This window comes from Daphnia pulex, chromosome 9, assembly GCF_021134715.1.
Source record: "Daphnia pulex isolate KAP4 chromosome 9, ASM2113471v1".
In the NCBI taxonomy this organism is placed as follows: Eukaryota; Metazoa; Arthropoda; class Branchiopoda; order Diplostraca; family Daphniidae; genus Daphnia; species Daphnia pulex.
Window position 1 is genome coordinate 1,029,150 of NC_060025.1, and position 25,852 is coordinate 1,055,001.

General features: G+C 40.1%; 9 protein-coding genes across 15 annotated transcripts; 7 read left to right on the forward strand and 2 right to left on the reverse strand.

Annotated features, from left to right (window-relative positions):
• Positions 1-115: 115 nt before the first annotated feature.
• On the reverse strand, positions 116-1,218 carry LOC124202105 (ubiquitin carboxyl-terminal hydrolase 36-like). Its single transcript, XM_046598376.1, has 4 exons — positions 1,133-1,218; positions 872-1,021; positions 706-789; positions 116-637 (listed from the first exon to the last, which is right to left on the reverse strand). Exons 1-4 carry the CDS (start codon positions 1,136-1,138, stop codon positions 269-271), a joined length of 609 nt encoding a protein of 202 aa, XP_046454332.1. The 5' UTR covers positions 1,139-1,218; the 3' UTR covers positions 116-268.
• A 515-nt stretch (positions 1,219-1,733) lies between these two features.
• Positions 1,734-5,347, forward strand: LOC124202111 (methyl farnesoate epoxidase-like). 2 transcript variants are annotated; one of them, XM_046598387.1, is made up of 9 exons: positions 1,734-1,944; positions 3,032-3,274; positions 3,342-3,763; positions 3,828-3,942; positions 4,019-4,087; positions 4,156-4,264; positions 4,327-4,444; positions 4,511-4,652; positions 4,733-5,347. In XM_046598387.1, the coding sequence occupies exons 1-9, from the start codon at positions 1,764-1,766 to the stop codon at positions 4,915-4,917; spliced, it is 1,584 nt and encodes a 527-aa protein (XP_046454343.1). In that variant the 5' UTR covers positions 1,734-1,763; the 3' UTR covers positions 4,918-5,347. The 2 variants fall into 2 exon arrangements, with proteins under 2 accessions (XP_046454343.1, XP_046454342.1); XM_046598386.1 differs by lacking the exon at positions 1,734-1,944 and adding an exon at positions 2,675-2,890 and having other exon boundaries at positions 4,733-5,346.
• Positions 5,348-5,459: 112 nt separating this feature from the next.
• LOC124202110 (methyl farnesoate epoxidase-like) lies at positions 5,460-7,950 on the forward strand. Of its 2 annotated transcripts, XM_046598384.1 has the most exons (9): positions 5,460-5,626; positions 5,821-6,063; positions 6,131-6,549; positions 6,615-6,729; positions 6,811-6,879; positions 6,955-7,063; positions 7,134-7,251; positions 7,314-7,455; positions 7,548-7,950. In XM_046598384.1, the coding sequence occupies exons 1-9, from the start codon at positions 5,539-5,541 to the stop codon at positions 7,730-7,732; spliced, it is 1,488 nt and encodes a 495-aa protein (XP_046454340.1). In that variant the 5' UTR covers positions 5,460-5,538; the 3' UTR covers positions 7,733-7,950. The 2 variants fall into 2 exon arrangements, with proteins under 2 accessions (XP_046454340.1, XP_046454341.1); XM_046598385.1 differs by lacking the exon at positions 5,460-5,626 and having other exon boundaries at positions 5,926-6,063; positions 6,121-6,549.
• A 492-nt stretch (positions 7,951-8,442) lies between these two features.
• LOC124202114 (repetitive proline-rich cell wall protein 1-like) lies at positions 8,443-9,509 on the forward strand. The gene is made up of 4 exons (XM_046598391.1): positions 8,443-8,613; positions 8,702-8,911; positions 8,948-8,968; positions 9,045-9,509. The coding sequence occupies exons 1-4, from the start codon at positions 8,608-8,610 to the stop codon at positions 9,384-9,386; spliced, it is 579 nt and encodes a 192-aa protein (XP_046454347.1). The 5' UTR covers positions 8,443-8,607; the 3' UTR covers positions 9,387-9,509.
• Positions 9,510-10,158: 649 nt separating this feature from the next.
• On the forward strand, positions 10,159-12,999 carry LOC124202109 (methyl farnesoate epoxidase-like). 2 transcript variants are annotated; one of them, XM_046598382.1, is made up of 10 exons: positions 10,159-10,418; positions 10,514-10,756; positions 10,816-11,237; positions 11,319-11,439; positions 11,536-11,604; positions 11,667-11,775; positions 11,846-11,963; positions 12,022-12,163; positions 12,238-12,463; positions 12,527-12,762. In XM_046598382.1, the coding sequence occupies exons 1-9, from the start codon at positions 10,331-10,333 to the stop codon at positions 12,420-12,422; spliced, it is 1,497 nt and encodes a 498-aa protein (XP_046454338.1). In that variant the 5' UTR covers positions 10,159-10,330; the 3' UTR covers positions 12,423-12,463; positions 12,527-12,762. The 2 variants fall into 2 exon arrangements, with proteins under 2 accessions (XP_046454338.1, XP_046454339.1); XM_046598383.1 differs by lacking the exon at positions 12,527-12,762 and adding an exon at positions 12,839-12,999 and having other exon boundaries at positions 10,235-10,418.
• Positions 12,912-21,152, forward strand: LOC124202108 (methyl farnesoate epoxidase-like). Of its 4 annotated transcripts, XM_046598379.1 has the most exons (16): positions 12,912-12,964; positions 13,054-13,142; positions 13,207-13,449; positions 13,550-13,971; positions 14,067-14,187; positions 14,265-14,333; positions 14,403-14,511; positions 14,586-14,703; positions 14,761-14,902; positions 14,976-15,162; positions 18,434-18,613; positions 18,671-18,957; positions 19,074-19,244; positions 19,305-19,400; positions 19,883-20,003; positions 20,104-20,759. In XM_046598379.1, the coding sequence occupies exons 1-11, from the start codon at positions 12,924-12,926 to the stop codon at positions 18,441-18,443; spliced, it is 1,551 nt and encodes a 516-aa protein (XP_046454335.1). In that variant the 5' UTR covers positions 12,912-12,923; the 3' UTR covers positions 18,444-18,613; positions 18,671-18,957; positions 19,074-19,244; positions 19,305-19,400; positions 19,883-20,003; positions 20,104-20,759. The 4 variants fall into 4 exon arrangements, with proteins under 4 accessions (XP_046454335.1, XP_046454334.1, XP_046454333.1 ...); XM_046598378.1 differs by lacking the exon at positions 20,104-20,759 and adding an exon at positions 21,025-21,152 and having other exon boundaries at positions 19,074-19,400; XM_046598377.1 differs by having other exon boundaries at positions 19,074-19,400.
• On the reverse strand, positions 16,026-16,918 carry LOC124202113 (cuticle protein 7-like). The gene is made up of 3 exons (XM_046598389.1): positions 16,813-16,918; positions 16,620-16,736; positions 16,026-16,547 (listed from the first exon to the last, which is right to left on the reverse strand). The coding sequence occupies exons 1-3, from the start codon at positions 16,909-16,911 to the stop codon at positions 16,101-16,103; spliced, it is 663 nt and encodes a 220-aa protein (XP_046454345.1). The 5' UTR covers positions 16,912-16,918; the 3' UTR covers positions 16,026-16,100.
• Positions 21,061-22,565, forward strand: LOC124202112 (extensin-like). Its single transcript, XM_046598388.1, has 3 exons — positions 21,061-21,197; positions 21,280-21,358; positions 21,449-22,565. The coding sequence occupies exons 1-3, from the start codon at positions 21,189-21,191 to the stop codon at positions 22,396-22,398; spliced, it is 1,038 nt and encodes a 345-aa protein (XP_046454344.1). The 5' UTR covers positions 21,061-21,188; the 3' UTR covers positions 22,399-22,565.
• Positions 22,566-23,442: 877 nt separating this feature from the next.
• On the forward strand, positions 23,443-25,418 carry LOC124202115. Its single transcript, XM_046598392.1, has 2 exons — positions 23,443-23,454; positions 23,565-25,418. The coding sequence occupies exon 2, from the start codon at positions 23,609-23,611 to the stop codon at positions 25,388-25,390; it is 1,782 nt and encodes a 593-aa protein (XP_046454348.1). The 5' UTR covers positions 23,443-23,454; positions 23,565-23,608; the 3' UTR covers positions 25,391-25,418.
• Positions 25,419-25,852: the final 434 nt, after the last annotated feature.

Sequence of the window (25,852 nt, forward strand, 5' to 3'; positions counted from 1 at the left end):
TTTTTGTAGAACGACTGCAGATCAGTTCCGGTTTTTGTACCTCAATTGTCTGTAGTTGTCTGGTTTAGAGTGACCTGCCACCTCCTGATTGGGCCAAATGCAGCAATACTTAACGTCAGGATAATATTCTTTATTTTTAGCAAAACTGATATCTTTTTCATATAGTAGGAATATTACACATAATAAGTAGCACAATATTAGTATGGCCGTAGGAAATTTAGCGTGTTCTTGAAAAAAATATGTAAACTTTTTCTTCGCTAAATTAACTCTAGGTATAACCCGGGCGCAGCCAATAAGGCAAGATTTTCTTTTCAGCTACGTAAACCGGAACGGCAGTGGTAGGTGGAATTTGATAGGCCGGAGTAGAGACAACCACGACGGGGATGGACGTTGTGCTGTACTCAGGCTCCTTGTAAGCCGAGGTAATAACGTGAGTGCTGGCAGTAGTTGTATGCTCATATTCACCACCACCGACGGTCGAAGTAGCGTATACATTTCTATCGCCGGAATCCTTGATCTTTTTGCCATCGGAAGATTCTGATTCATTTTTACTCTCAGTTTCCTCATCGTCATCATCTTCATCCTCTTCGTCGTGTTCTTCTTCGTCTTCATTTGCATAGGCTTTAGCAGTCTGAAACTGTATGGCATGCGAAAAAGAGTGAAGCGTTAAATTACCGTTAGATTTTGTAATGTGTTTGTAGTTACGGCGTAGGCTGCAGAGACAGGCGAAACCTTGTCAGCCTTTTGCGCAGAATAAGTTAGGACGGGGGTAGCCGGTGTGGAATAAACCTACAATTCATGAGAATTGTTTAATAGGATCTTATTTGTATTTATTACACGAAAGTGTGTAGTCTTTAAAAGTTCATCGTACCGGTTCGGAGTTAACCGAGTTAACTGATGTGTGATAATTGGGTTCAGAAGTGGCTCGGTTGGAGTAAGCCAATGAACCAAAGTTAACCGGCGCTTTATTATTATTATAGGACGCGGCAGATACAGCCAACAAAGCAGCGAGGATAAGGAACTGAAATTACCAGAATATTTAGACGACGTAATGCAATCGTGTTTTTTTTTTTTGGGGGGGGGGGGGGTTATACGACTGTATAGGAATAAATATTATTAAATTAAATTTTACCTGCATACTGGAAAATCTGAACAGTGAGTTGGTGAAGATAGTTTAAAACAGTTCAGTTTGAATGAGCATTTGACAGTGACTGTGCCGTCTTTTATACATAGCCACCCATTTTTGTGGGGGAATATCTCATCCCCATGCGAAAAGAGACATTTGAGAAAGCGCAATTGTTCTTGTTAAAAATGGGAAACCAGTTTGACTTCAGTTGCCCAATAATCCAAAAAAGTTCCCCGAAATCGGTGCTTTCAATCTCAGCTCGTCAACGGCAACTGGAGCACCTGGTGAATGGAATTCGGGTCCAGCTAAAGTGACACGGGATGTAAGTGTCATCTTAAAATATGCCAATTTTGCTTGCCCTGGTGTTGACAATCAGCAACAATTTCAGTATCATCGCCTGGCTAATGATTTTTGTTACTTTTATTAACCTGTGACAACCTGCTTGATATTTGAATGACAATGTATATGACTTGTAAACCTTAGATTCTCTTGCTGTTTGTTAACAACTAGGGTTTACTGTCTCATATTTTTAGTTTTCCTTATGCTTATTCTTGTTGTTTCTGCAAATATTATTCGTAACCAATTTTTTATTTTTTAATTAGATATACAATATCCTGTTTGACTGGAGAAACTACCGATGTTGGTCAAGTTACGGATCTCTTCTTCCCTTTTCTTGTCCTCGTACACACCCTGTGAGTGTGGGGTATTCACGAGGACGCCTGGGTGTATTCCTATCCCGCTTGGTGGAATCAACTTTTTTCAGCGGATGGATGAAGCACTTGTGGATGGATGCCTGGCCGTACTTCCCAGGCTCAAAGGTAGGACAAACTTATCTCTATTTTTCATTTTTTTCCAATTGGGTGGTGGTTGACTACAAATCGTGACATAAAACAGAGCTTAAGATTATTCCTGAGCTAGGCGTTCGAACTGTTTTCTCTTGCCATTTTTTGTTTTTCTTATTAGTGGGTTCATTAAAAACGATTTTAAAAAAAACTCATTTGTAGAAAGAATGCAGATCAGGTCCGGTTTTTGTACCTCACAACTTTGTCTGTGAGTATACAGTCAAATTCGAAAACATTTTAACTTTAAACACTTCAAGTAAAGTGCAACTAGTAAAACTTTGTGACCAAGAGGGATCTGCCGCCATACCGGCAGCACCTCCTCGTTGGACTTTGAGCAGATGAGAATCGGTGACACGAGATGTGACGATGTGATAGACGAGCTCAGCTACAAAGGCAACGACATCGATCGAATAGCAAAGAAGCAGAGGGTAAAACATTCGTTCATGGTTCATTCAACATAGACCGTGGCTCATCCGATATTTTATTAACGCCAGATTATGCAAATTACTCTTATATGTAAATTGCATCACTAACGAAAATGAAGCATTAATAAGTAATTGAAAGGAGAGAGCTAGTTTACATTTGGTTTCTTGAACCAATAGCAGATAATGAAAGTCCATTGTACACATTGCGTCTAATCAGCCAGATCGGACACCTACGAGATTTCACTTTTATCTTCCTCGCTCATAAACTGGTTGTTTTTATTTATGTCTAGAACACCGTGACGATGCGTTTCGACTTTAATTTCAATAAGAAGCATAAACATTTCGTATTCAAGAAGAGACTGGCCAACCAACCAGCACTTCATTTTTCTTTGTCAGTGTAACAAATTTTAAAATGGCTATTTTGATGATTTTCGTTTGCGCATTGTTAGTTGTTTTTCTCGTTAAGCTTTCGTTGCGACCCTCCAACTTTCCACCAGGTAAAATCAATTGCGACTAACGTTTTTCCTTTAATGAATTTTAAAGTATTTGCATGGCATCGTAGAGAAAAATTGCTTGATTAAGAAAGTCCAGAGAAATTTGCAAATAATCTTTAATCAAATTTTTGCATTGTAAAACAGGCCCAAGAGGAGTGCCTTTGCTTGGATTTGCTCCTTTTCTGCCAAAAAATGAACCCTTCTTCAGAGTCATACAGAAAATGGCTGAGAAATACGGGCCTGTGACTGGTTTCTATTTGGGACCCTTTTTGCCTTTCATTTCTGTGGACGGGAAAAAAGCTGTCAAAGAAGCTCTGCATAATAATGACCTGAACGGCAGACCGTCGGGCACACTCCTTAAAAGTAGAACGTTTGGAGAGAAGCTAGGTAATTGAATATCAGAGCTTATGAACCTTAATCTGATTGACGCAATTTTATGATGAAATGTTTACAGGTCTAGTGTTTGTCGACGGCGATTTTTGGCAAGAACAGCGGAGATTCACGTTACGTCATTTACGTGATCTTGGGTTCGGAAAGACATCCATCGAGGATCAGATGATGGACGAGATTAGCGATTTAATTTCTGATATTAATGAAGCTGCTAAATCCGATCCGGATCACGTAGTCGATTTCAAAGCCATTTTCACAGTGTCGGTGTTCAACATTTTATGGGCAATTATTGGAGGCAAACGATATCAGCGGGACGACCCGGCGTTCAAACAACTGTTAGCCAATGTTGATATGTTTCTCCGAGGTGGAAATATTGCGCAAGTCGTCATTCCTGTTCCAGCCTTTCTCGTTCGCCTGTTTCCTTCTTTACCAAGTCGCCTTGGTCTTAAAGACGAATTGTTCGTTCCCATTCAACAGTTCATCGAGGTTCTTACTATGGATAGTGCCTTAAATTATTCTCAGTCGATTGTAATTTGTTAACGAATATTAGGAATCGATTGACGAACATGTTGCCACGAGATCGAAAGGTGATGCCGCTCGTGATTTCATCGACGTCTATTTGGAGGAAATGGAGAAACAATTTGAAAAAGATTCGACTTTCACCAGTAAAATTCGTTTCATTTTTATTTTAACTTTGCATTTTATTAAAAAAGTTTAAATATTTTACTTGCTGATTTGCAGAAAAGCAGCTGATTGCTTCGATACAGGATCTGTTCACTGCAGGCTCCGACACCTCGTCGGGGACGATTGGTATAAATTGATTTGCCATTTAAATGTAATTTTTATGATGACTTTTTTATCGTCTACTTTTCATTTAGGTTTTGCGGTTCTTTCTATGATTAATTATCCATCCATCCAACAAAAGATGCGTGAAGAACTAGAAAATGTCTGTGGCGATTCTCTTCCGTCACTATCACATCGCGCTAGGTAAAATTGTGAGAAGTAAAAAAACAGATTCAATCAATTCAAATGTTTAACACGTTTTATAGTTTGCCATATACCGATGCGTTCATTACGGAAGTCATGAGAATGTCTAGCGTAGCTCCGTTAGGTATTCCCCACCTTGCCATGAAAAAAACGCAACTTCTAGGATTCACCATACCCAAAGTATAGTACCAAAAACTCAAAGTAATTAAACCATTAGTTGAATAATAAATGAAAAATTTGGAACAGGGAAGCATCGTTTCGGTCCATCTCAACTCTATGCTGCAAGACACCGAAACGTGGGGAGATCCAGAAAATTTCCGACCAGAACGTCACCTGGACGCTGACGGAAAACTGGTCAAAAGCGAAGCCTTTACTCCTTTTGGCATTGGTATAATTTTCAGACGCGAAATATTTTACAAAAACAAATAATTTTGACGCTGTTCTAATATTCACTTCTATTATTATTAGGGAAACGAATTTGTCTAGGTGAGTCTCTGGCTCGGAACACGGTTTTTCTTTTCACCGCAGCCCTCGCCAAAACATTCGAATTCAAATCTCTGCCGAACAAACCACCGCCGACTCTTGAACCCACCATCGGATTTGTTTCAGGCCCCCAACCTTTCAAAGCCGTTGTAGTTCCTCTAGTTCACTGAAAAAATGCACACAAACTTTAGAAAAGGCGCTAGAATATTATTATTGCAATGTACCCAATAACATCACGGTTCTTGTACATAATTGACCTAACCAGTGTCCGGCATTAGTACGGAAAATCCCAGCCGGTGTTGTTAAAACAACGTTCTTTGTGATGCCGTATTAACTAATATACTATTTCCTTCTTTCTTTTCCTACTCTACCTTGAAATAACTCATTTGAATTCCCTAGCCACCAACTGAACAGCGTAAGCAGTTCAGACATCCAGATGACAGCTATAGATTGGCTGTAGAATAACGGCCGTTACAGAAGATTTACGCTCCAAAAGCGTTTGGGGAAGCCAAAAGTCCAAAGTCAAGAAACTGAAGAATACTTTATCGCAGTGGAATATTTGACGAAAAAGGGCTGACGCAAACAAACACTCCAATCGGAATACTGCGCAATGAGGATGGTTTGGTACTTTAGCACTAGAGCGCCTCGGGGGATTTTCATGTACGTACAGCATTTATATTTTTAAAAAAATTTACAAAAATTCTTATCACAGAATCCTCAGTTCAATAACCCGCAGATCAGTCGAGGAGTATAGTAGCGATATTCGAATTAGTCACAACTAAATATTCGAGATGTCTATTTTACTGATTTTGTTTTACGTGCTGCTTGCTATTTTCTGTTTCATCAAGTTAACTTTGCGACCGCACAATTTCCCACCAGGTAACATGAATTTGAAAACGTAAAAAATTGCTATTTTCCGCTAAATTCAATGCTTGTGCAACAATTTCTTTGTTTCTCAAACAAACCGGATAGACCCGTTATTTGTAATTATTGCTAACAAATCATTTTTCTGCGTTCGATTTGCGTGTTCCATGGAAATAGTATAAATATTTATAATTTTTATTGTTTAATAGGGCCAAGAGGAATGCCTTTGCTGGGCTTTGCGCCTTTTTTCCCAACGAATAAACCATTCTTCAGCACCCTGCAGAAGATGGCTAAGAAATACGGACCGGTAATTGGTTTCTATTTGGGACCAACTCAGCCGTTTATTTCTGTTGACGGGAAACAGGCTGCCAAAGAAGCCCTGCTGAATAATGACCTGAACGGCAGACCGTCGGGTACAGTCATTATTAGCAGATCGTTTGGGGAGAAGCTTGGTAATTTGATTATAGAACTTAGCGTGAAATTGATCCTTAAAATGGTTTTTCTGTCAGGAAATTTTAGGTTTAGTAATGGTGGACGGCGATTTTTGGCAAGAACAGCGGAGATTCACGTTGCGTCATTTTCGTGATCTTGGATTCGGAAAGACATACATCGAGAATCAGATGATGGACGAGATAAGCGACTTGATTTTGGATATTACTGAAGCTGCCAAATCCGATCCCGATCATGTGGTAGATTTCAAAGCCATTTTCACAGTGTCGGTGTTCAACATTTTATGGGTAATTATTGGAGGCAAACGATTTCAGCGAGATAACCTGGAGTTCAAGAAGCTCTTGAACAATCTCGCCCAATTTCTCAAATGTGGAAATATTCGAGCCCTTCTTCCTATCCCAGCATTTCTCATTCGACTTTTCCCTTCTCTTCCTGGTAAGCTTGGTATTAATGGCGACTTGTGTATTCCCGTTCAACAATTTATTGAGGTAATACCCTTTCAATTTGAAAAAAATTCTACGATATCATTTCAATAAAATTTGTTGACGAATAGAAATCGATCGACGAACATATTGCCACCAGGTCAAAGGGAGATGCCCCTCGTGATTTCATCGACGCCTATTTGGACGAAATGGAAGAGCCATCGGAAAAAGATTCTACTTTCACCAGTAATTTCTTTATTATAATTTTTTTTATTAGCTTGAAAATGCAATTTAATAACTTTAAATATTTAATATGCTTTCGTGAAGAAAAGCAACTGATAATTTTAGTACAGGATCTATTCACTGCAGGCTCTGACACCTCGTCAGCGACGATTGGTAAGTTGATTCCTTATTTCCTTTTTTTTTAAATTTAAAACATCCCAGTTTTGTCATCATATTTATCGGATGCAGGATATACGGTTCTCTACATGATTAATTATCCAGCCATACAACAGAAGATGCGTGAAGAAATTAAAAATGTTTGTGGCGATTCTCTGCCGTCACTCGCACATCGCGCTAGGTTAGCAAAGATTGGCAGAAGTAACAAATCTAATTATACAATCAAATTTGTTTTGTTTTTTATTTTATAGTTTGCCCTTTACCGAGGCGTTTGTTATGGAAGTATTGAGGATGTCTAACGTAGTTGCACTGGGTGTTCCCCATCTTGCCATGAACGAAACGCAACTTCTAGGATTCACCATTCCCAAAGTAATGAACCATCATCTTAACTTTTCCATGACAAGCAATTTTCAATTTAAAATTCTAAATAGGGAAGCATCGTTTCGATCAATCTCAACTCTGTGCTGCGAGATGCCGAAATGTGGCAGGATCCAGAAAATTTCCGACCAGAACGTCACCTGGACGCCGACGGAAAACTGTTTAGAAACGAAGCCTTCGTTCCTTTTGGCATGGGTATTATATTTGTTTCTTTGTTTGTTTGTTTTCAGATTTCTAACTGAATTATTATTTCAAAAGCTTTTTTCTAAACTCTTTGATTTTTCTAGGGAAACGAATCTGTATGTGTGAGTCGTTGGCTCGGAACACGGTTTTTCTGTTCACCGCAGCCCTCGCCAAAACGTTCGAATTCAAATCTCTGCCGAACAAACCGTCGCCGACACTGGAACCCATTGTCGGACTAGTTTCGAGCCCCCAACCATTCAAAGCCGTTGTAGTTCCTCTGGTCCACTGAAAAAAAATTACATAAACTTTAAATAAGACTTACATACCTACGCTATAGCAGGCGCAAGTAAAGTTACACGTAATCAAGCTAACCCAGAGTCCGCCATTCATACGGAAAATCCCAGACGGTGTTTTGTTTTTTATTCGTGTATTTGTTTGTGTGAGGCCCAACTAGAAAACTGTAATATCGGGCAAGAGAGTAAAAAAAAAAAACAACCTTGAAAGTTTCTTGATAGATGTTTTGCGTTTTTTCGCGCATTATCTAAACTACAAAGCGAAAGTTATTTGTTGTGGTGATTTTAATTGTTTTTTATTTTTTCTTCCAGAGTCGTGCACGTCAGCAGTTGAACTTGATTCAAAACGGGTGGATTGCTGAAGCAAGTCCTTGTTATGACGTAATCACTCGATTGTAAATGGTTAACTGGTTTTTTTGTTTTTTTTATAGGCTGTGGGTGAAGGTTTGTCCGACTATCGTAAAAATCTATTATTAAAAATAAACCAATCTCTTTCGGGCAAATCAACTATTCCTATCGACATGTATAATGCCATATCACTGTTGCAATTCAATACTCGATAGGGTATAGGCTAATCACTGTAACGCCCCATTCAACTGGCCCACTTCTGCTGCGATTCCCAAATTTTCATGGCCAAATGTACCGAGTGCGAGAGTGCAATAATCTGCATCTAGATGTTTCATTTTTTGTGCATTCATCCTGCTAACCCATTTTTGGCGAATTACTTTCGCTCAATCAACCTATCGTGCGATGCAGTGTACGCCTCCTGCACCGTTTGTCATCACTGCCAATTTGGTATAAAATCGTTGGCTGACCAGCTTGTAAATCACAGTTCTACAGCTGATTCAATCCTCTCAACTACTCCTCCAACATGCAGGTAAAATCGCAGTGGCAGAGCAGCTCTTTTATCTTTTGTATTTTTGAAATTTGTTTGAATTATCTTGATGTTTGATTGTATTATTCAGTTCATCATTTTCGCCGCTCTCCTCGCCGCCGCCGCTGCGACTTACAGCGCACCCGTTTATAACGCACCGGCGCCAGTCTACTCCACTTCGGCACCCACTTATTCAGAGCCGGTCTACACCACAACTTACTCCGCACCGGTCTACTCGACATCTTCCTCGTCTTACTCCGCACCCGAATACTCGACATCTTCCTCTTCTTACTCCGCACCTGAATACTCGGCATCTTCCTCGTCTTACTCCGATCCCGAATACACCACTGAGGAATACGTAAGAGTTGAATTTTCTCGACGATTCATTGTTTAATTCTAAATTGTAATTGATTATTGAATGGCCATAATTTCAGACTGCTGCGTCTCAATCCAACGAATCCAACGAATCCGGCGAGGCCAGCAGTATCGAGCTCACGACCACCTATGCCGCCCCTTCCTACAAGGAGCCCGAGTACACAACAGCCGCTTACTCCGCTCCCGCTTACAAGGAGCCTGAATACACCACGGCCGCCTACGCTGCTCCGGTGTACTCCGCACCAGTTTACTCCACTGCTGCCCCCGTCTACCAAGCTCCTGTTTACCAAGCTCCCGCTGCACCCGCCTACCAAGCTCCTGCTGCTCCCGTTTACCAAGCTCCCGCTGCTCCCGTCTACGAAGCACCCGTCTACGAAGCTCCCGCCTATACTCCATACTAAGCCATCACCCACAGCAGTATTATCCTACACTTAAAGATGACTAAATTATTATTTATTTAAAAAGATCGCTTATAAAAAAAAAATGTAATTGATTATTTATTAATAGACAACTGAGCAAACAAATTTGCCTTTTTCAATAAGCCGGTTTTTAAACTGAAAGTTGGAATATAGCTTTCCATGATTTTCTTATCTCTAGCTGTCAATAACAGATGACAGATGGGAATTTCATCAAGTCAAAGCGGGTGGAAAAGAAGCCAATCGGGGTCAGCCAAGTGAATGGAAAATTCAGGGGATTTCAGCGATTCCGCCATAGCCCATAAATCTAGTCTGTGTACACAAGTCTGACAAGGACGAGAAAGTACACACGACTTGGTTTAGTTGAAATAAGAACAGGCACATTCGGATGGAATTATAGAGTTGAAACGCTCGCGAGGTAATAACTGGGCCTTGAAACACAAGTCCTTCGTAATGTCTTATTAACCTGTACACGATTCCCTTCTATATACTGTCTTAATTTGATACAACTCTCATTTTTTAAATCTTTAGCAATCAACTGAAAAGCGCAGGCGACCAGGCAAAGTGCAATCAGATTGGGTGTCCGTTACGAAGAATAGCAGTTCAGAGTTCAGACGAGTTTGGATGGGCAGCTTATGAACGTATAAACATACGCTCAAAAAAGCGCTTGGTAAAGGAAAAATCAAGAAATTGAAAAATAATTTATCTGTTGAATATTCGAAGAAAAATAGCTGACATGTGCACAGATAGACTCCAAACGGGGAAAAAAGCGCAGTGAGGATGACTTGGCATTTCAGCACTAGACCCTCAAGGATTTCCATATAAAACATAAAAACCTTGGAAATTCTTCAGTCACGAAAAATCCTCGGTTCAAAACACTCGAGTATTATAGTGGCGATATTCAAAATAGTTGAATCTAAATATTCAAGATGACTATTTTGCTGATTTTATTTTGTGTGCTGCTTGCTATTTTCTTTTTCATCAAGTTAACTTTGCGACCACACAATTTTCCACCAGGTAACATGAATTTTAAAACGTAAAAAAATTACTACTGTCTACTGTATTCAATTCTTGCTCATGCTCAATAACTTCTCGTTCTCTGAAACAAACAGGTCCTAGAGGAGTGCCGTTGCTTGGCTATGCGCCATTGATGCCCAAAAAAGAACCCATTTTCAAAGTGATGCAAAAATTGGCTAAAACGTACGGACCGGTGACTGGGTTTTATTTGGTACCAACTCAGCCGTTTATTTCGGTTGTCGGAACACAGGCTGTCAAAGAAGCCTTGCAAAATAACGATCTCAACGGCAGACCTTCCGGTGCCATGCTAAAAACTAGAACATTTGGGGAAAGACTAGGTAAAATTGCCATCAATTTTCAAACCTTTTATTAATAATATGTTACGTTTCAAACGCAGGTCTAGTGTTTGTCGATGGCAATTTTTGGCAGGAACAACGGAGATTTACACTTCGTCATTTACGTGATCTTGGGTTCGGCAAAACATCGATCGAGGATCAGATGATGGAAGAAATTAACGAACTGATTTCGGATGTTACTGAAGCTTCTCAATCTGATCCCGAACACGTGGTAGATTTCAGATTAATTTTCACGGTGTCAGTGATCAATATTTTGTGGGCAATCGTCGGAGGGAAAAGATATCGCCGGGACGATCCTGAGTTTAAGAAAATATTGGACAATATCGATCAGTTTGTCCGAGCTGGCAATGCTGTGGCTGGTAATTTACCTGTTCCAGCCTTCCTCATTCGGTTTTTCCCATCTCTACCGAGACGTCTTGGATTGAATACTCATTTGTTTATTCCTATACAAAAACTAATTCAGGTACTTGTTGTTGACACATATTTCTGGAACATAATAAGCAGTCCTAAATAATTAAAAAAATTAACTTCACTATTGATACAGGACACTATTGACGAACATGTATCCACGAGATCAAAGGGAGATGCCCCTCGTGCTTTCATCGATGTCTACTTGGACGAAATGGAGGAACAATCGAAAAAGGATTCTTCTTCTACCTTTGGAAGTAAATCCTTTTCCCTGTTATTCAACTTAATTTAAATTTAGTTTAATTCAGAGACACAATAACTGATATGCTGGTAAATGTGTGTGTGTCGTTTAGGAAAGCAGCTAGTAGGAATAGTTCAGGATCTTTTCGCTGCAGGATCCCACACTTCTTCTAGTACCATTGGTTAGCTACATTTTCTTGTTTTACGAATGTGATTTAATACCAATAAATTATTATTTTTGTAGGATTTGCGGTTCTCTACCTGATTCATTATCCAACAATCCAAAAGAAGATGCATGACGAGCTGGACAATGTCTGTGGAGATTCTCTGCCGTCCCTAGCACATCGATCACGGTACGCATGTTATTAGAGATTTAGACAAAAAAATAGAATCACTTATTAATCCTGCTTGAAATATCAATAGACTGCCCTACACTGAAGCTGTTTTGATGGAAGTAATGAGGATTGCCAGCATCACTCCACTGGCTGTTCCTCATTGTGCCATGAAGGATACACAACTTCAAGGTTTCACCATTCCTAAGGTTAAAAGTTTATTCAATAGTTTGTGATTTGTATTCAAAAACAATAATATTACTTTAGGGAAGCGTTCTTGCCATCAATCTGGACTCAGCTTTCAAAGATCCAACTGCATGGGAAGAGCCGGAAACTTTCCGGCCAGAACGTCACTTGGATCAAGAAGGAAAACTGATTAAAAATGACGCTTACATTCCCTTTGGTCTTGGTAATTTAGCCGAAAATGGCTCGTCAATAACTACATAAATTTAACAAAATAATTTTTCTTATTATTTATCATAGGCAAACGAGTATGTTTGGGTGAGCCGTTGGCTAGAAATACGGTATTCCTTTTCATGGCGTCACTAGTAAAAACGTTCGAGTTCAAATCTCTGCCAAACCAACCGCCGCCGACATTGGAACCCGCAATGGGATTAGTTTCAGGACCCCAACCTTTCAAAGCTGTCGTCATTCCACGCGCTCCTTAATAGTTCGACGATGAAAGTTTAAACACGGAGAGTAATTCAAGGTATCAATTGACCGTTTTGTTATTTTTATTTTCAGAAAAGAATATTCTCTATTCTTTGGCTAGAGCTTTTGTTTGAAACAAAATACTATACCCCCCTCCACTGGTACACATTTCGCAATATTAACTGCTGCTCAATTGAAATAGCGGTTCCTAAACGCCATCAGTAAATAAGGTTTCTGTTTATTATTGCTTGGTGCGTTCTTGAATGTAATTTGTAAGGACTTTTATTATTTCGCCTTGGATGAACATTGACCTTGCTTTGTCATCTAGTACGTTGGAAGTACATGGAACCAACGAAAGATTGTTTTTGTAGTTATCGTTTTCCAATTTTCTTAGAGTTACCCATACAAATATGACAACATATGCTATTAATAGTCCCAGTAACCACACAATGTCGCTTATCGCCTATTCCACGGATGGCCACACCCAATATAGGGCATCGGAGAAAAGCGGATAAGAAATGTTACTCCCTCAGGATTTGGAAGTCATCAAGTCAACAAAGTAACATAACCTTGGAAAGCTCTTAGTCTCAAAAGGGATTCTGTGAAAAACAGTCGAATATAATTTCATTCGTAGCTAAATTTTAACAGCATGCCTTTCTTAATGATTTTATTCTGTGCGGTTATTGTGATCTTCTATCTCTTCAAGTTGTCGCTACGTCCACCTCATTTCCCACCAGGTAAAATCAATTACCTCTTTACTGTTAAAAAGCCAATTTTAAAAACATTTTGTAACGTAAACAGGCCCCAGAGGATTGCCACTGCTGGGCTATTCGCCATTAATGCCCACAAAGGACCCGTTCTTTAAAACCATGCAAAAGTTGGCTAAGACGTACGGACCCGTGACTGGATTTTATTTGGGACCCACCCAGCCGTTTATCTCCGTTGTCGGGGCACAGGCTGTTAGAGAAGCCTTGCAAAATGGCGATCTCAGCGGCAGACCTTCTGGTGCAATATTGTTAAGTAGAACATTTGGGGAGAGACTAGGTAAATTAAATGTTTAACAAAATCTAGAAATGGTTCAACGCTACAATAACTTCCCCGTGTTTTTTTTTTTTTTTTTTTTTTACTGACTAACAACGTACAGGCCTATCGTTTGTGGAAGGCGATTTTTGGCAAGAACAGCGGAGATTCACGCTACGCCATTTACGTGATCTCGGTTTCGGAAAAACCTCAATCGAGGATCAGATGATGGGCGAGATCACCGATTTAATTTCTGAAATCACCGCAACGGCAAAATCGAATCGTGATCACGTTGTAGATTTCAAATCCATTTTCTCAGTATCGGTGATTAACATCCTGTGGGCGATTATTGGAGGGAAAAGATTTCAACGTGATGACCCAAAGTTCAAGAAACTATTGGACAACATCGATCAATTTTTACAAAGTGGCAATGTTCTGCAAGCGAATTTACCTGTTCCTGCCATCTTAGTTCGTCTTTTCCCTTCTCTACCGGGATGGCTTGGAATCAATACCCAATTGTTCGTTCCTATACAAAAATTCATTGAGGTAAGCCTGCAGTATTCAATTCAGTTTTCACATTTAAAAGATGACAATGTGTTTATCTTATTAAACCGAGTAATACCCAAAATGTTCATGTACAGGAAACTATCGACGAACATATTTCCACCAGATCGAATGGAGATGCTGCTCGCGATTATATTGATGTCTACTTGGATGAAATGGAGAGGCAGTTGAAGACTAATGAATCAACCACTTTCAGCAGTAATACTCACTTTATTTTAACTTTAATTTTAATTTAAACCTGCTGTATCATGTTTTTGTAACGTACCATTTCACAGAGAAGCAGCTTATAAGTATAATCCAAGACCTTTTCGGTGCGGGATTCCATACATCTTCAAGTTCCATTGGTTTGCCGAAAATTTTAATACTGCGACATAGAAGTGATCTGATTTGACTATAATTACCTCTGTTGTTAGGATTTGCGGTTCTTTATATGATTCATTATCCAACAATCCAACAGCAGATGCGTGACGAACTGGACGATATTTGTGGCGATTCTCTGCCGTCACTAGCACATCGATCACGGTACGTATATTATTTTAGAAAAGAGACCAAAGAATGAAATTACTTAACATCTTTCACCTGCATAACACCAATAGACTGCCCTATACTGAAGCCGTTTTAATGGAAGTCATGAGGATAGCTACCATTGCCCCGGCGGGAGTCCCTCACTGTGCCATGAAAGAAACACAACTTCAAGGTTTCACCATTCCAAAAGTAAGTGATTATTAATTTAACTTTGGCTATATATATGTAATTGACGAAAAATTTTAGGGAAGCATCCTTGCCATCAATCTCGACTCGGCTTCCAACGATGCAACTGCATGGAAAGACCCAGAGAATTTCCGACCTGAACGTCATTTGGATGAAAATGGAAAGGTGATTAAAAACGAAAATCTCATTCCTTTTGGCCTAGGTAATCGCAAAAAGTAAATTTTATTTTTGTTTGTGTAACTTATTATTCATTATTCAACTATATTGTAATACAGGGAGACGGGTTTGTTTGGGCGAACCATTGGCTCGGAATACAATATTTCTTTTCGTGGCTTGTCTCGTGAAAACATTTGCGTTCAAATCTGTCCCCAACGAACCGCTTCCGACGTTGGAACCCAATGCCGCAATTTTATTGAGTCCGAAACCGTTTTTCGCCACCGCAATTCCACGAGTCTATTCATGGTAGGGTATTATTATTTTTTTTACAACTTATGTAATAAATATTTGACAATGCACATTCACTGGAAGACAAAATGCAATATTTTAGAAGGGTGGATACTGGGTAGACACTATTGCGGTTGTAGTTACAAAAAACACCAGGCATATCAGTTAAATATCTAGAATTCAATTAAATTTCCCACGTTTTTTAAAGGCTCATCATACAAAGTTTTATCTTTCAATTGGAATAGCAAAGTTAAAATAGTGTGAATCGATTTAATTCGCAGTAAGATGTGCACTCATAATCGCCCATCGGATCAAGCAATCAGCATCTGATCAAAATTACCAGTGTTTGATTTCTTGCCCCCACCCTACTTCGTAATATTCTTACTATGTGTATGTCTCTGGTATGACATATTGACATGTTAGTCTTCTGTGTATGTTATTATCATATATGGTATTTCATTATAACATGATCTTTTTTCGATTTCCCTACAGCCTTCCTTGACTTAAAAGCAAGGCTAGTTGTCAACATTTTTCAATAGATGGCGAAATAGTCGACTTTTTCTAATTCGTAAAATGGCAACTTGGGGGTTTCATTTTTTTGGATTGCTTTTCCATGCCTTCTTCTTTGTTTTTTCTAATAACAGTTTCTCAATTATTAGGCTTACCCGCTTAGCCACACCACAGTCACATCTCGGTTTCTTTTCCCATTCATGATTATCTCCTTTCGCGTTAGTGGCTAATCCACATTATCCAAACTGACGGTAGCATGTGACATTCGATGCAAATTTCTAAACATTTGAGTGAAGTCAAAAAGAAAAAGAAAAAATAGACAATCTATAAATATTTTAGCGCTTTCAGAACGAAAATATTTATGGTCTTACTTTGATTGAATTGAAATTTTTATTAAATAATAGGTTTAGATACAGACATTTCAGTGGTTTGAATCAACTTTCAATTTAGTACTGGGGCTGGACTGCGGGGGCTTTGTAGACCGGAGTGGCGGTGTAAGCCGGGGCCGGTGCAGAGTATGTGGGAGCGGTGACGGTGTAGGTGGGACCCTTTTTGGCCGGGGCAGTGTATGTGGGAGCAGTGTAAGTGGGAGCAGTGGGCTTGTAAGCAGGAGCGGAGTAGGTGGGAGCGGTGGGCTTGTAAGCAGGAGCGGAGTAGGTGGTAGCTTTGTAGTTGGATGCGACGTATTCGGGATACTTGGCTTCACCGGTGTACTTGACGTCAGCGACATATCCGTAGCTGTCGGCCTTGTAGGTGACAATTTGGGTGCGGCCGTCGGGAAGGACGACGCGGTATGATCCGGTTACGACATTGCCGTCGACACTCTTCTCAGAGTGTTCGTAGTCGTTGTAGTAATCGTTGACGGCCCAGCTGAAGTCGTAAGGTTGGGGAGTCTTCAAAAAATATTCAATCGCGAAATTTAATTTCCATATGTTTCTTTAATTGATTGATGAAATGAGACTCACCTCGTATTTGGCTTCATATGTAGATTTGTATGCTGGAGCTTCGTACTTGGGAGCGTATTCGGCTGACCTGTAAGAATCGGCGGCAGCGACAGCGAAAAGAGCGGCGAGGATGAAGAACTAATAAAATAAGAAAAATGTTATGTCCTGTACAAGGTAATACGTTTTAGGAGACTACGTTTAAAATATTTCCTACTTTCATTTTGGAGTAGTTGTAAACTTGCTGAAAACAGTTGGTAAACTGATAATTTCTTTCTGATCTGTTCACGTTTTTATACAAAATTTGAGAGTACATTCCGACTGATACGTTGGAATATGGCAATTAGCCGAAATAATGTATTCAGCGAAAGTGATTGGTAGAGGTTATGCAAGTAATAAGTAGTCAAGGTAAAAGAAAATTTAAATGCACCTCGCCCATTTACTCATATCAAGGGGAAAGTTAGTGAACATTGGACAACCGGTAACAGATTGGTACCCATTTTTGAATCATAACTTGAATATGGAAAGAAACCGTTGCTCGACTTTTTGAGGAACTTAATTTGGTTAATGACCTACTATTAAACTGTCACAAGTTTAATTACGTTCTCTTTTATCCTCGTTTAGAAAGCATTGCGGGAATTCCCCCTGTCTTTTTTTTTCCATAAATAGGCTACCTTTTAATTGTTCAGACCAATTTACCATCGTCTGATAATCAAAAACGTTGGTTCGCAGAACTGGTTCAATCGATTGGTGTAGATTTCACAGCGCACAATTTTTAGTTGTGTGGTGTTGTTCATAGTCAGTAAATCACAGCCAGCACAAGAATAATTGAATTTGTTAAACAAGAGAATTTATTGAAATAAGCTGGAAGGAGGAGTGGTATTCGACCTGGGTACACACTCCCGTTCACTCCCGCTCGTACCTCATTATTGACTACGAACTGAGCCTCAACTTTATCTATTAATTATTATCGTGTTAATCATAATCGTTTTTCAGTAAAAAAAAAAAACGGGTTGAAATTGGATTTCCGGAGCTTCAGGATTATCAGGAATCTCATTTGAGTTCAATTATTGTGTCTGGCAACGCTGCTAGCCTCGTTTCTCTTCCCTCTTTCCCGCCTTTGTTATATGTTCGTACTTCGTAGGCACATTTGGACGAAAATTCAGACAGAATGGGTCAATGGCCGTCGATAGAATTACTGCGTCATCGAAATCTAATTTCGTTTAGGGTTATTATTTCTTTATTTATTATTTTTGTGTGTGTTGTGTTACTGAATTGTTGCTAAGAACTACCGGTCAAAGAATTGGATTCGAAATTAAATATTCTCATTAGATTCACTATTCGAGTATTCGGAATGTTGTGTGGTTGTGTCATGGGGTTCTGTTTTTTTGTTCATATCCTAGAATTTTTTATCCCTATCTTTTTTTTCCCATATGTATTCTTGAGTCAATCTAGAGGTAACTAAATTGTGTGGTAAATTTTTTGAACTACAGTCAGGGTGTAACTTTTGGTTTCATTATATTGTCCAAATCACCAGCTAATTTAGGTTTATGCATCATTCTGAATTTGAAAGAACCCTAATATAATTGCTATTACTCTTTGTTGTAGTTTGGATTGTTGACTCGCAGAGACTTCAGATCTAAAAGCTGACATTTCAGTGGGATGTCAATAGTGTGCTTGGAATTGTTTCATATCACAGAATCATAATTTATTCTTCACTTCCTTTTTGCACTATTTTTTGTGCGCTTTGTTCATCTTATAACTCAGACGTTGTGAATCAGAAAGTTGATGTAAAATAGTTGAACTAAATTCTTACTTTTCTTTTTTTATGTGTTCAGTTTTGTCTAAATTGGTCGGAGAAGTATTCACCTACAAACCATACCAGAATGTCAGATCAAGATGCTCATGGACGTTCACGAGGCCGGTCACGTGGTTTACGTGGAGAATTGGATCCGGACGAATCCGTTCGAAGACCAAGAGAACATGGAATAGCCCCATATACAACTCACCCACCTCATGTATGTTAAATTTGTGCTCAATGGTCAACTATAAATTAATGGCCTTTCTAACTGCAGCATGCGAGGCGAGCCGGAAGCCGCGTGAACACATTTTAGAAGAACCCGAAAGTAAACCTTTGTAGCGCTCGGGTTCAGGAGGTCGAGCTGTGCCAAGTCGTGAAGCTCCACATGAACAATCTGGGGCTCCACATGGTAGGGCATCCTTTCATGGAGGGGCTGCTCCTCTGGCCGGGGCTTCAATAGTGGAGAAGGAACAACTGTTGGTGGCCGTGGAGTCAGTCGTTTTCGCGAGCAGATGGAAGCCATGATTGTCACTCGACCTTCGGCCGACTTCAGTAAATTGGGTAAATTAAAGAAACTGTCATTATTAAACTTTTTTTTTCTTCTTGACGAGAATTGGAATCGTAATTTGCAAGTTTTTTTTAAGTTATTGTCGTAATGCATGTGTTGTAACCATCAGGGCGAACTGACACGGAACTTCCTGTTGCAAAATCGCGTTTACTTCGTTCCTGACGTTGACCATATTGGTGCCCGTAAGGCACTAATCCGCGTAGGCCTACATGAGGCTAAACTGGGAAAGTATCTTTTTTTTTATGGAACTCTCCTTTACAATATCACTCGCCTTCCTCAAGTAAGTTTAAGTTTTGGAGTCATTCTGAAACTACTTAATAGCTTTTTATTTTATGTTTAGCCGCTGGAGCTCTTATCTAAACGCATTAACTCGGATGTTGCTATTCATTTACGATTAGTCGGAGAAATTCACAAGGATGACGCTGCTTATACAATAGTAAGTGGTGCATTGTCTAAGAATGATTGGGTTTAGCGATATGGAAAACTGAAAAAAGTTAAAGAAAGGAAATGATGTAACGAATCTTCGCATATCTTTTATTGACTAGTTTTTAAAGTTTGTCGAGCGCGGGTGAGAAAGCCACTTTGATCGTTTTTGAGCGATTTGGATTTTGAATGGGCTCCATTTTTATGTTTCTGTCGATTTCCTCGAGATGGCAGTATTAAGAAAATGTCGTCTGCTTTCATTTTGTTTACTAGTTTATTAAAAAAAATGAGACGAAATTTGAATGGTAACATTTGAAATTCAGCTGAAGGATGGTAAAATGGTAAAATACAAGTTGAAATGATCAATAAGTAAAGTTAAAGTTTTGCTATGTCAAAGCAATTGTGTTGAAATGTGAAAACATGGTGTAGACAGAAAATTTTCTACTTGCTCTCTGCTTTTAGAGGTTAAAATTGAAACAGTTATTTTGTATTCAGGTATCATTCAACCACCTTCATTGTGAAACAAACAGGTTGTTTGTGGACAAATCAATCCAGTGCTGTTCCTGCAGGAAAATATCACAAGTGAAAAACAATCGTTTTTTTATTAGAAAACATGGTAAACATAACATTTTCATATATTCATGCAAGTTTATTTTTAAGCTGTTTAGTGTTAAGCTGTTTTGCTTGAAATTTTAAACATTCTAATTTTCTTGGAGGCAAGTGCAACTAGAGAATTTTATGACAAAGAGGAACTGCCAGCCATACCTCCTTGTTACAGCCGTTTTGAAATTATTAGTCTGTTAAAACAGAGAAGCATAACACATCAATTAGAGATATTTTTGATATTTTTTGAGCTCGCTCTACGTTTGAAAGTTTGTTGTTATAGTCTGTCCACTTTCACTCACTATATGGCCACTATATCCCACAACACACGTCAAGGAGTGTGGTTTAGAGATTTCACACGTCATGCGAAATGGCATTTGTCACGTTTCAACTTAATTTATTTCGATAGGATGGCTGGTTGGTCGTTGCCCAGTGGATAGAAGGAGAAAAATGGTTCAGTTAAAAAAATTTAGTTATAAGTAAATTATTGTCGCTAGTATCCACTAGGATTTGACGATTTGCGCTGGTAGGACGATGGAGCTGCTATGGGAAATGTCCACACTTCGTTCCCTATTTATCATTTTTGTAACCCAATAACTAGTAGTTTTCTAATTTAAGCGCCATGACATTGATTAAATACGGTAATGGCTTTTTCGTACGGCTCTAATTGCGCGTTTCCTTTATAGTGAAATACCGTAGATTTTGACTTTCTAAAACATTAATTTAAAAGAGAGATAGGAAGAAAACGGGTTTTACCGTGTTTTTTGTACCCCATAGCCTACTGTTAACCAACTGTCGAAAAGAAATAGTTTTCTCACAACGCCTCGAAAACCCGATTTAATAAATAAGTAATAATGCAGCAGGAATGGGACGCGTGGTAAATGTATGTACGATAGAATGTGAGGAGCTGAGGACGGGTTTTTCCAGAGTCGGGGCTGGAAGGGAAGATACTGGGTCTACCACAAAGCCACGAAGATGTATACTTTTGGTTCTCTTTTTTCCCGTTGATGAGCAGAAATAATATGTATTTACAGAATAGGAGAAAATGTCTGCTATAGTTGTACATCAAGGTGCACATTGCTGCACCAAAAGTAGACTTTCTACTACACGAGCTGACTGATATATAAACGACTTCTGTAGGCGATAAAAAGTCACAGTTGCGAATTGTTCTTCACTCCTACAGGTAGTTCAACTTAAAATGTGGAAGGTAACGAAAATCACAAACTCGCTGTCTAGTACTTTAAATGATAAGTTTTGTTATTCATCCATGTTTTATTTTCATTCAACAGGTAACGAACTCGATCAAATGTGCGCTCGTGATTGCTTTGGTGCTTATGCAACAAGGCTCAGAAGCAACTAAAGGAAAACGTTAGTAAATTTCCTAATATGTTTATTCATTTTGACGTTGAATTTTACCAGTAACGAATAAAATTTGTTATTCATCAAATACAAAACCAGGCCATCGACAACCAGCTGCTTCACCTACCTATCAGTCCTACCAGCAACAAGCCCCAGTAGCTCCTCCAGCCTACCAACAACCTGCTCCTTCTTATCAGCAACCTCAGCAACAAGCTCCAGCACCGTACCAGCAGCAAGCTTCATCGGCTCCTTCTTATCAGCAACCTGCTCCATCGGCCCCATCTCAGCAACATCCTCCAGCGCCTCAGTCGTACCAGCAACAGGCTTCCCCGTCACCATCATACCAGCCACAGGCCCCAACGGCTCCAGCTCAATCATACCAACAACAGCAGACGCCAGCCGCTCCGTCTTACCAACAACCTTCTCCGGCAGCCCCAACCTACCAACAGCCGACCCAAGCAAGTCCATCCCACCAGCAACAAACCCCATCGGCCCCATCTTATCAACAACAATCGGCCCCAGCGGTTCCATCGTACCAACAACAGGCTCCAGCTTCCTCTTCCTACGGTGGGGCTCAGCAGGCACCGACCCCGTCTCACCAACAGCAAAATGAAATCGCTCCATCTTACCAGCCACAGCCGACTCCATTGGTTCCTTCTCACCAGCAGCAGCATTCAGCTCCTTCCTATCAACAACAAGCTCCGTCAGCTCCAACCTACCAACCACAGACTCCAACAGCTCCAGCTCCATCATATCAACAACAACAACCGCAGTCTCCAGCCGCTCCATCTTATCAACAACCTCCTCCAGCCACCCCAACTCAACAAAAGCCGACCCAAGCGGCTCCATCCTACCAGCAACAGCAAGTTGCTCCTCCAGCCTATCAGCAGCCGCAAGCTCCAGCGGCTCCATCCGGTCCATTTCATCAGGAGCAACAGTCGTCAGCGGCCCCATCGTATCAGCAACAGGTCGGCCAAGCAGTTTCTTCCAACCAGCAACAACTGGCTCCCGTCCCCTCCTTCTATGGCCCTTCTTCTCTGTTTGTCTAAGTTCGAATGCTGAATATTTTGACAACATTTAGCTAATCTTTGGAGAAGATTCAATTTTATTCATTCTAGGTGGCTGCGCTATGTGAGAATTTTGTTATTTGCAGAGTTATATGATTCGCAATTGAAAAATAGAGTTTATCAATTACATACAATTACGAACTCCTGAATTCTTCTAGTACGTACTAGTTATTTAATTTCAACTGGTGCTCACGCTTATGGAACAACAGATATCAAAGATGGTGTTAAGTTTATTTGTCTGCTGAATGCTATCATAATTTGAAATATCATTTCGGAAATGAATCGAAATTTGAAAAAAAGATCCCGGTTCGGCGGTTCCCGGATTTGCTGAGATCATCACACACACAAAGAGTTTTTTTTTATTTGGCAATGTCACATATGAAAGTTAAGTTCGTCTGCTAGTTTTACAGAACTTTGTGTTTGTGTTGAGTGTTAAGTTGAGAGTTGAGACTGTAATACTGTGATACTGTGACTGATGTGATTCAGTGATTGTGATTGTTTGAGTTTGAGTCTCTACTAGTTATAGAACAACAGATGTTGAAAATGGTATTAAGTTTATTCATCTGCTTATGTTATCATAGTTTGAAATATGAAAATATCATTTCGGAAACGAATCGAAATTTGAAGAACGACTTGTCTCGGGCTCTTGGCGACATCACCAAGGTTTCAAACAGACTTCGACTATTCAAATTTATTTATTATGATTATTAGTGACTATTCAAAACCACTTTCAGTATCCCCTACCTAATAACCCGGGACTTGAGGTAACTGAATTGATGACCTTTAGTACTTTAGTCTAAATTTCATGGTCCTTCATGGGTTGGGTTCCTGTTGAGGTTTGTGTTGAACTCATTCAGCACTAGATGGCAGTGTTTGTGTTTTACTGAGAAAACATTGAAGACAACGTCGGTGGAATGACGCTGTGGGTCTCGACGTTGATTCAGAGAAGTTAAAAGATACTTCCTTCTCTTTCTGTGTGGATCGTGTGACAAGGAGCGGGTGTGTTGAGGTGCTGTGTGGATTGAATTGATGTATTTGGTGGGACTGATGTGCAGCTTATCTCCTATGCTAATCGGGGGTCTGAATGTGCACTCTGCGCGAGTGTTCAGACTGACAAAGCTCTTCTCTGATAATTTGTGTCTTAACAGGTTATGGGCCCAGATTTCGCCATACCGTTAACGAACTTATCAGAATGGCTCAAAACTACTCTTTGGATGCTATAAAGCATTTAAGAAAGTTTGATGGAACTCAATTCACTACGTGGAAACACAACATGGAAATGTTGTTTACTCTCAAACAACTGAGACAATTCATTCAAGGAGAAGACAACGAACCTCAAGAAATCTTTGCTGGTGAAGGAGATCTTCGTGTAGTCACCAACCAGGAATTGATCAATCAATGGAAGACAACTGATTGCTACGGCAGATTTCTCATATTCAATTGCTGTGATGAGACTAGAAAGTTGGCACTTCTCAACTGTAGAACTAGCTACGACATGTGGACTCGGTTGGAAACCCAATATCTTCAACGGGCTGCAGACAACAAACATCTCTTACACAGAGACTTCATGAATCTGAGACCAGTCGACAACCAAGATATCATGATTCACATCACTGAATTAGAATCCAAAGCCGCTGAACTCAATGATCTTGGAGTGATGGTGTCAGAACACCACCTCATCACTACCATTTTGTGTAGCCTTCCTGAACGATTTGCCAATCTGACGTCCATTTGGGACAATCTCCCTGACGCTGATAGAACAATGGTAGCACTGCGTGCTCGCATTGTTGGGGAAGAAAGAAGATTCAACAACAGTCAAGGACAATCAAATGCTCGATCATTGATTTTGAATTCAGACACAGGACCCCCTGACAATTCCATTGAGAGTTCTGCTCTGTTTGGCAACGATTCACGTGGAAGAGGACACTTTCGTGGTGGAAGAGGCCAGTCAAGAGGGCACATGAGTAGCGAAATCAATCGGGATCTTGTCTCTTGCTCATACTGCGGGAAAGACCGCCATCTTGAATTCGAATGTCGAACTCGTATTTCCAATGAAAACGAGAAAACCAAGTCCAGCTCCTTTCACTACAAACGGCCCAAAGATGATCGGGACACAACTAATTCATCCGGGAAGAAAGTCGATTTTTCCCTCATCTCTTCATGTTGCTTGACAGCTAAGAATTCGAAGGACATTTATCTTGATTCTGGTGCAACTAGGCACATGAGTGGTGATGAATCCATGTTAACTGATCTACGCATTATCGCTGACAATAGCTGGCCTGTGAATGGAATTGGTGGTACTGTCCTTTATGCCCGTGGAATTGGGACTATGCGACTTGTCCGACACGTTGATGATTCGTCTACATTTCGTGAAGTTAAAGAAGTTCTGTTTGTTCCTGGACTGGGCGTGAATCTCATCTCTATTGGTTGCTTAACCAAGAGTGGATTTACAGTTTCTTTCTCTGGCCTACAAGCTATCATCAAACGAAACAAGACGACCATTCTAACAGCATCCCGGTTTGGGGAGACTCTATATCGTGCTGAAGCTACTCTTGCTCCTCTCACTGACGTCCGCCTTGCAGCATCTCCTGCTACCGTCGCTACTATGCACCACATTCCTTACTGCCAACTCGTGGGGAGTAACATGTACGCGGCTCTCAAAGTTCGACTCGAAATTCGACCAGACGTCATCTTCATGGCAAGTCAACTTGCTCAGCACCTTCATAATCCTACCATAATCCACTGGAAAGCTGCTAAACGTATTCTTCAATACCTCGGCACAACACGCTACCATGGTCTCGAGTTCGGCAGTAAGGGCCATGACAACACCACCGTTGTTGCATTTTCGGACGTAGACCACGCTGGGGATGCGGATTCAAAACGGACCACCACTGGATACATTCTCGCTCTTAACGGAAGGGCAATCAGCTGGTGTTCTCAACGTCAACCCGTTGTCGCCACATCTACCATGTAATCGGAATATTTTGCTGCTAGTGATTGCTCAAGAAATTGGTGTACGTGGGGATTAAACTTCGATGGGGAGATACGTTAAATTAAGCTGTTGAATCCTGTGCCGATTGAGAATTTTGTGTAAACTGAATTCAATTTTTCAAATCAAAGTTTCTGTTCTTGTTTGAGATATGAAACACTTGGATTTATCGTTTATGTCAAAATTAATCTTCAATCATTTTTATGTGTTTATATTGATGGTGACTTTATCTGAGTTCTGAATGAGAGAGAGTGTTGAGGTTTGTGTTGAACTCATTCAGCACTAGATGGCAGTGTTTGTGTTTTACTGAGAAAACATTGAAGACAACGTCGGTGGAATGACGCTGTGGGTCTCGACGTTGATTCAGAGAAGTTAAAAGATACTTCCTTCTCTTTCTGTGTGGATCGTGTGACAAGGAGCGGGTGTGTTGAGGTGCTGTGTGGATTG

Bases quoted from the DNA above. Each gene is read 5' to 3' on its own strand.
- LOC124202105 (XM_046598376.1), bottom strand. The intron at 790-871 runs GTACGATGAACT...CATGAATTGTAG, and splicing joins ACTCGGTTAACTCCGAACCG to GTTTATTCCACACCGGCTAC. The intron at 638-705 runs GTAACTACAAAC...CATGCCATACAG, and splicing joins CTGTCTCTGCAGCCTACGCC to TTTCAGACTGCTAAAGCCTA.
- LOC124202111 (XM_046598387.1), top strand. From the start codon at position 1,764: ATGTTGGTCAAGTTACGGATCTCTTCTTCCCTTTTCTTGTCCTCGTAC. The intron at 1,945-3,031 runs GTAGGACAAACT...ATTGTAAAACAG, and splicing joins CGTACTTCCCAGGCTCAAAG to GCCCAAGAGGAGTGCCTTTG. The intron at 3,764-3,827 runs GTTCTTACTATG...AACGAATATTAG, and splicing joins CCATTCAACAGTTCATCGAG to GAATCGATTGACGAACATGT.
- LOC124202110 (XM_046598384.1), top strand. From the start codon at position 5,539: ATGTCTATTTTACTGATTTTGTTTTACGTGCTGCTTGCTATTTTCTGT. The intron at 5,627-5,820 runs GTAACATGAATT...ATTGTTTAATAG, and splicing joins ACCGCACAATTTCCCACCAG to GGCCAAGAGGAATGCCTTTG. The intron at 7,064-7,133 runs GTTAGCAAAGAT...TTTATTTTATAG, and splicing joins TCACTCGCACATCGCGCTAG to TTTGCCCTTTACCGAGGCGT.
- LOC124202114 (XM_046598391.1), top strand. The intron at 8,912-8,947 runs GAATACTCGGCA...TACTCCGATCCC, and splicing joins CCTCTTCTTACTCCGCACCT to GAATACACCACTGAGGAATA. The intron at 8,969-9,044 runs GTAAGAGTTGAA...CCATAATTTCAG, and splicing joins AATACACCACTGAGGAATAC to ACTGCTGCGTCTCAATCCAA.
- LOC124202109 (XM_046598382.1), top strand. From the start codon at position 10,331: ATGACTATTTTGCTGATTTTATTTTGTGTGCTGCTTGCTATTTTCTTT. The intron at 10,419-10,513 runs GTAACATGAATT...TGAAACAAACAG, and splicing joins ACCACACAATTTTCCACCAG to GTCCTAGAGGAGTGCCGTTG. The intron at 11,238-11,318 runs GTACTTGTTGTT...CTATTGATACAG, and splicing joins CTATACAAAAACTAATTCAG to GACACTATTGACGAACATGT.
- LOC124202108 (XM_046598378.1), top strand. From the start codon at position 12,924: ATGTTACTCCCTCAGGATTTGGAAGTCATCAAGTCAACAAA. The intron at 13,143-13,206 runs GTAAAATCAATT...TAACGTAAACAG, and splicing joins TCCACCTCATTTCCCACCAG to GCCCCAGAGGATTGCCACTG. The intron at 14,903-14,975 runs GTAATCGCAAAA...ATTGTAATACAG, and splicing joins TCTCATTCCTTTTGGCCTAG to GGAGACGGGTTTGTTTGGGC.
- LOC124202113 (XM_046598389.1), bottom strand. From the start codon at position 16,911: ATGTACTCTCAAATTTTGTATAAAAACGTGAACAGATCAGAAAGAAAT. The intron at 16,737-16,812 runs GTAGGAAATATT...TTATTTTATTAG, and splicing joins ACAACTACTCCAAAATGAAA to TTCTTCATCCTCGCCGCTCT. The intron at 16,548-16,619 runs GTGAGTCTCATT...TATTTTTTGAAG, and splicing joins CATATGAAGCCAAATACGAG to ACTCCCCAACCTTACGACTT.
- LOC124202112 (XM_046598388.1), top strand. The intron at 21,359-21,448 runs GTTAGTAAATTT...ATACAAAACCAG, and splicing joins AGAAGCAACTAAAGGAAAAC to GCCATCGACAACCAGCTGCT.
- LOC124202115 (XM_046598392.1), top strand. From the start codon at position 23,609: ATGGCTCAAAACTACTCTTTGGATGCTATAAAGCATTTAAGAAAGTTT.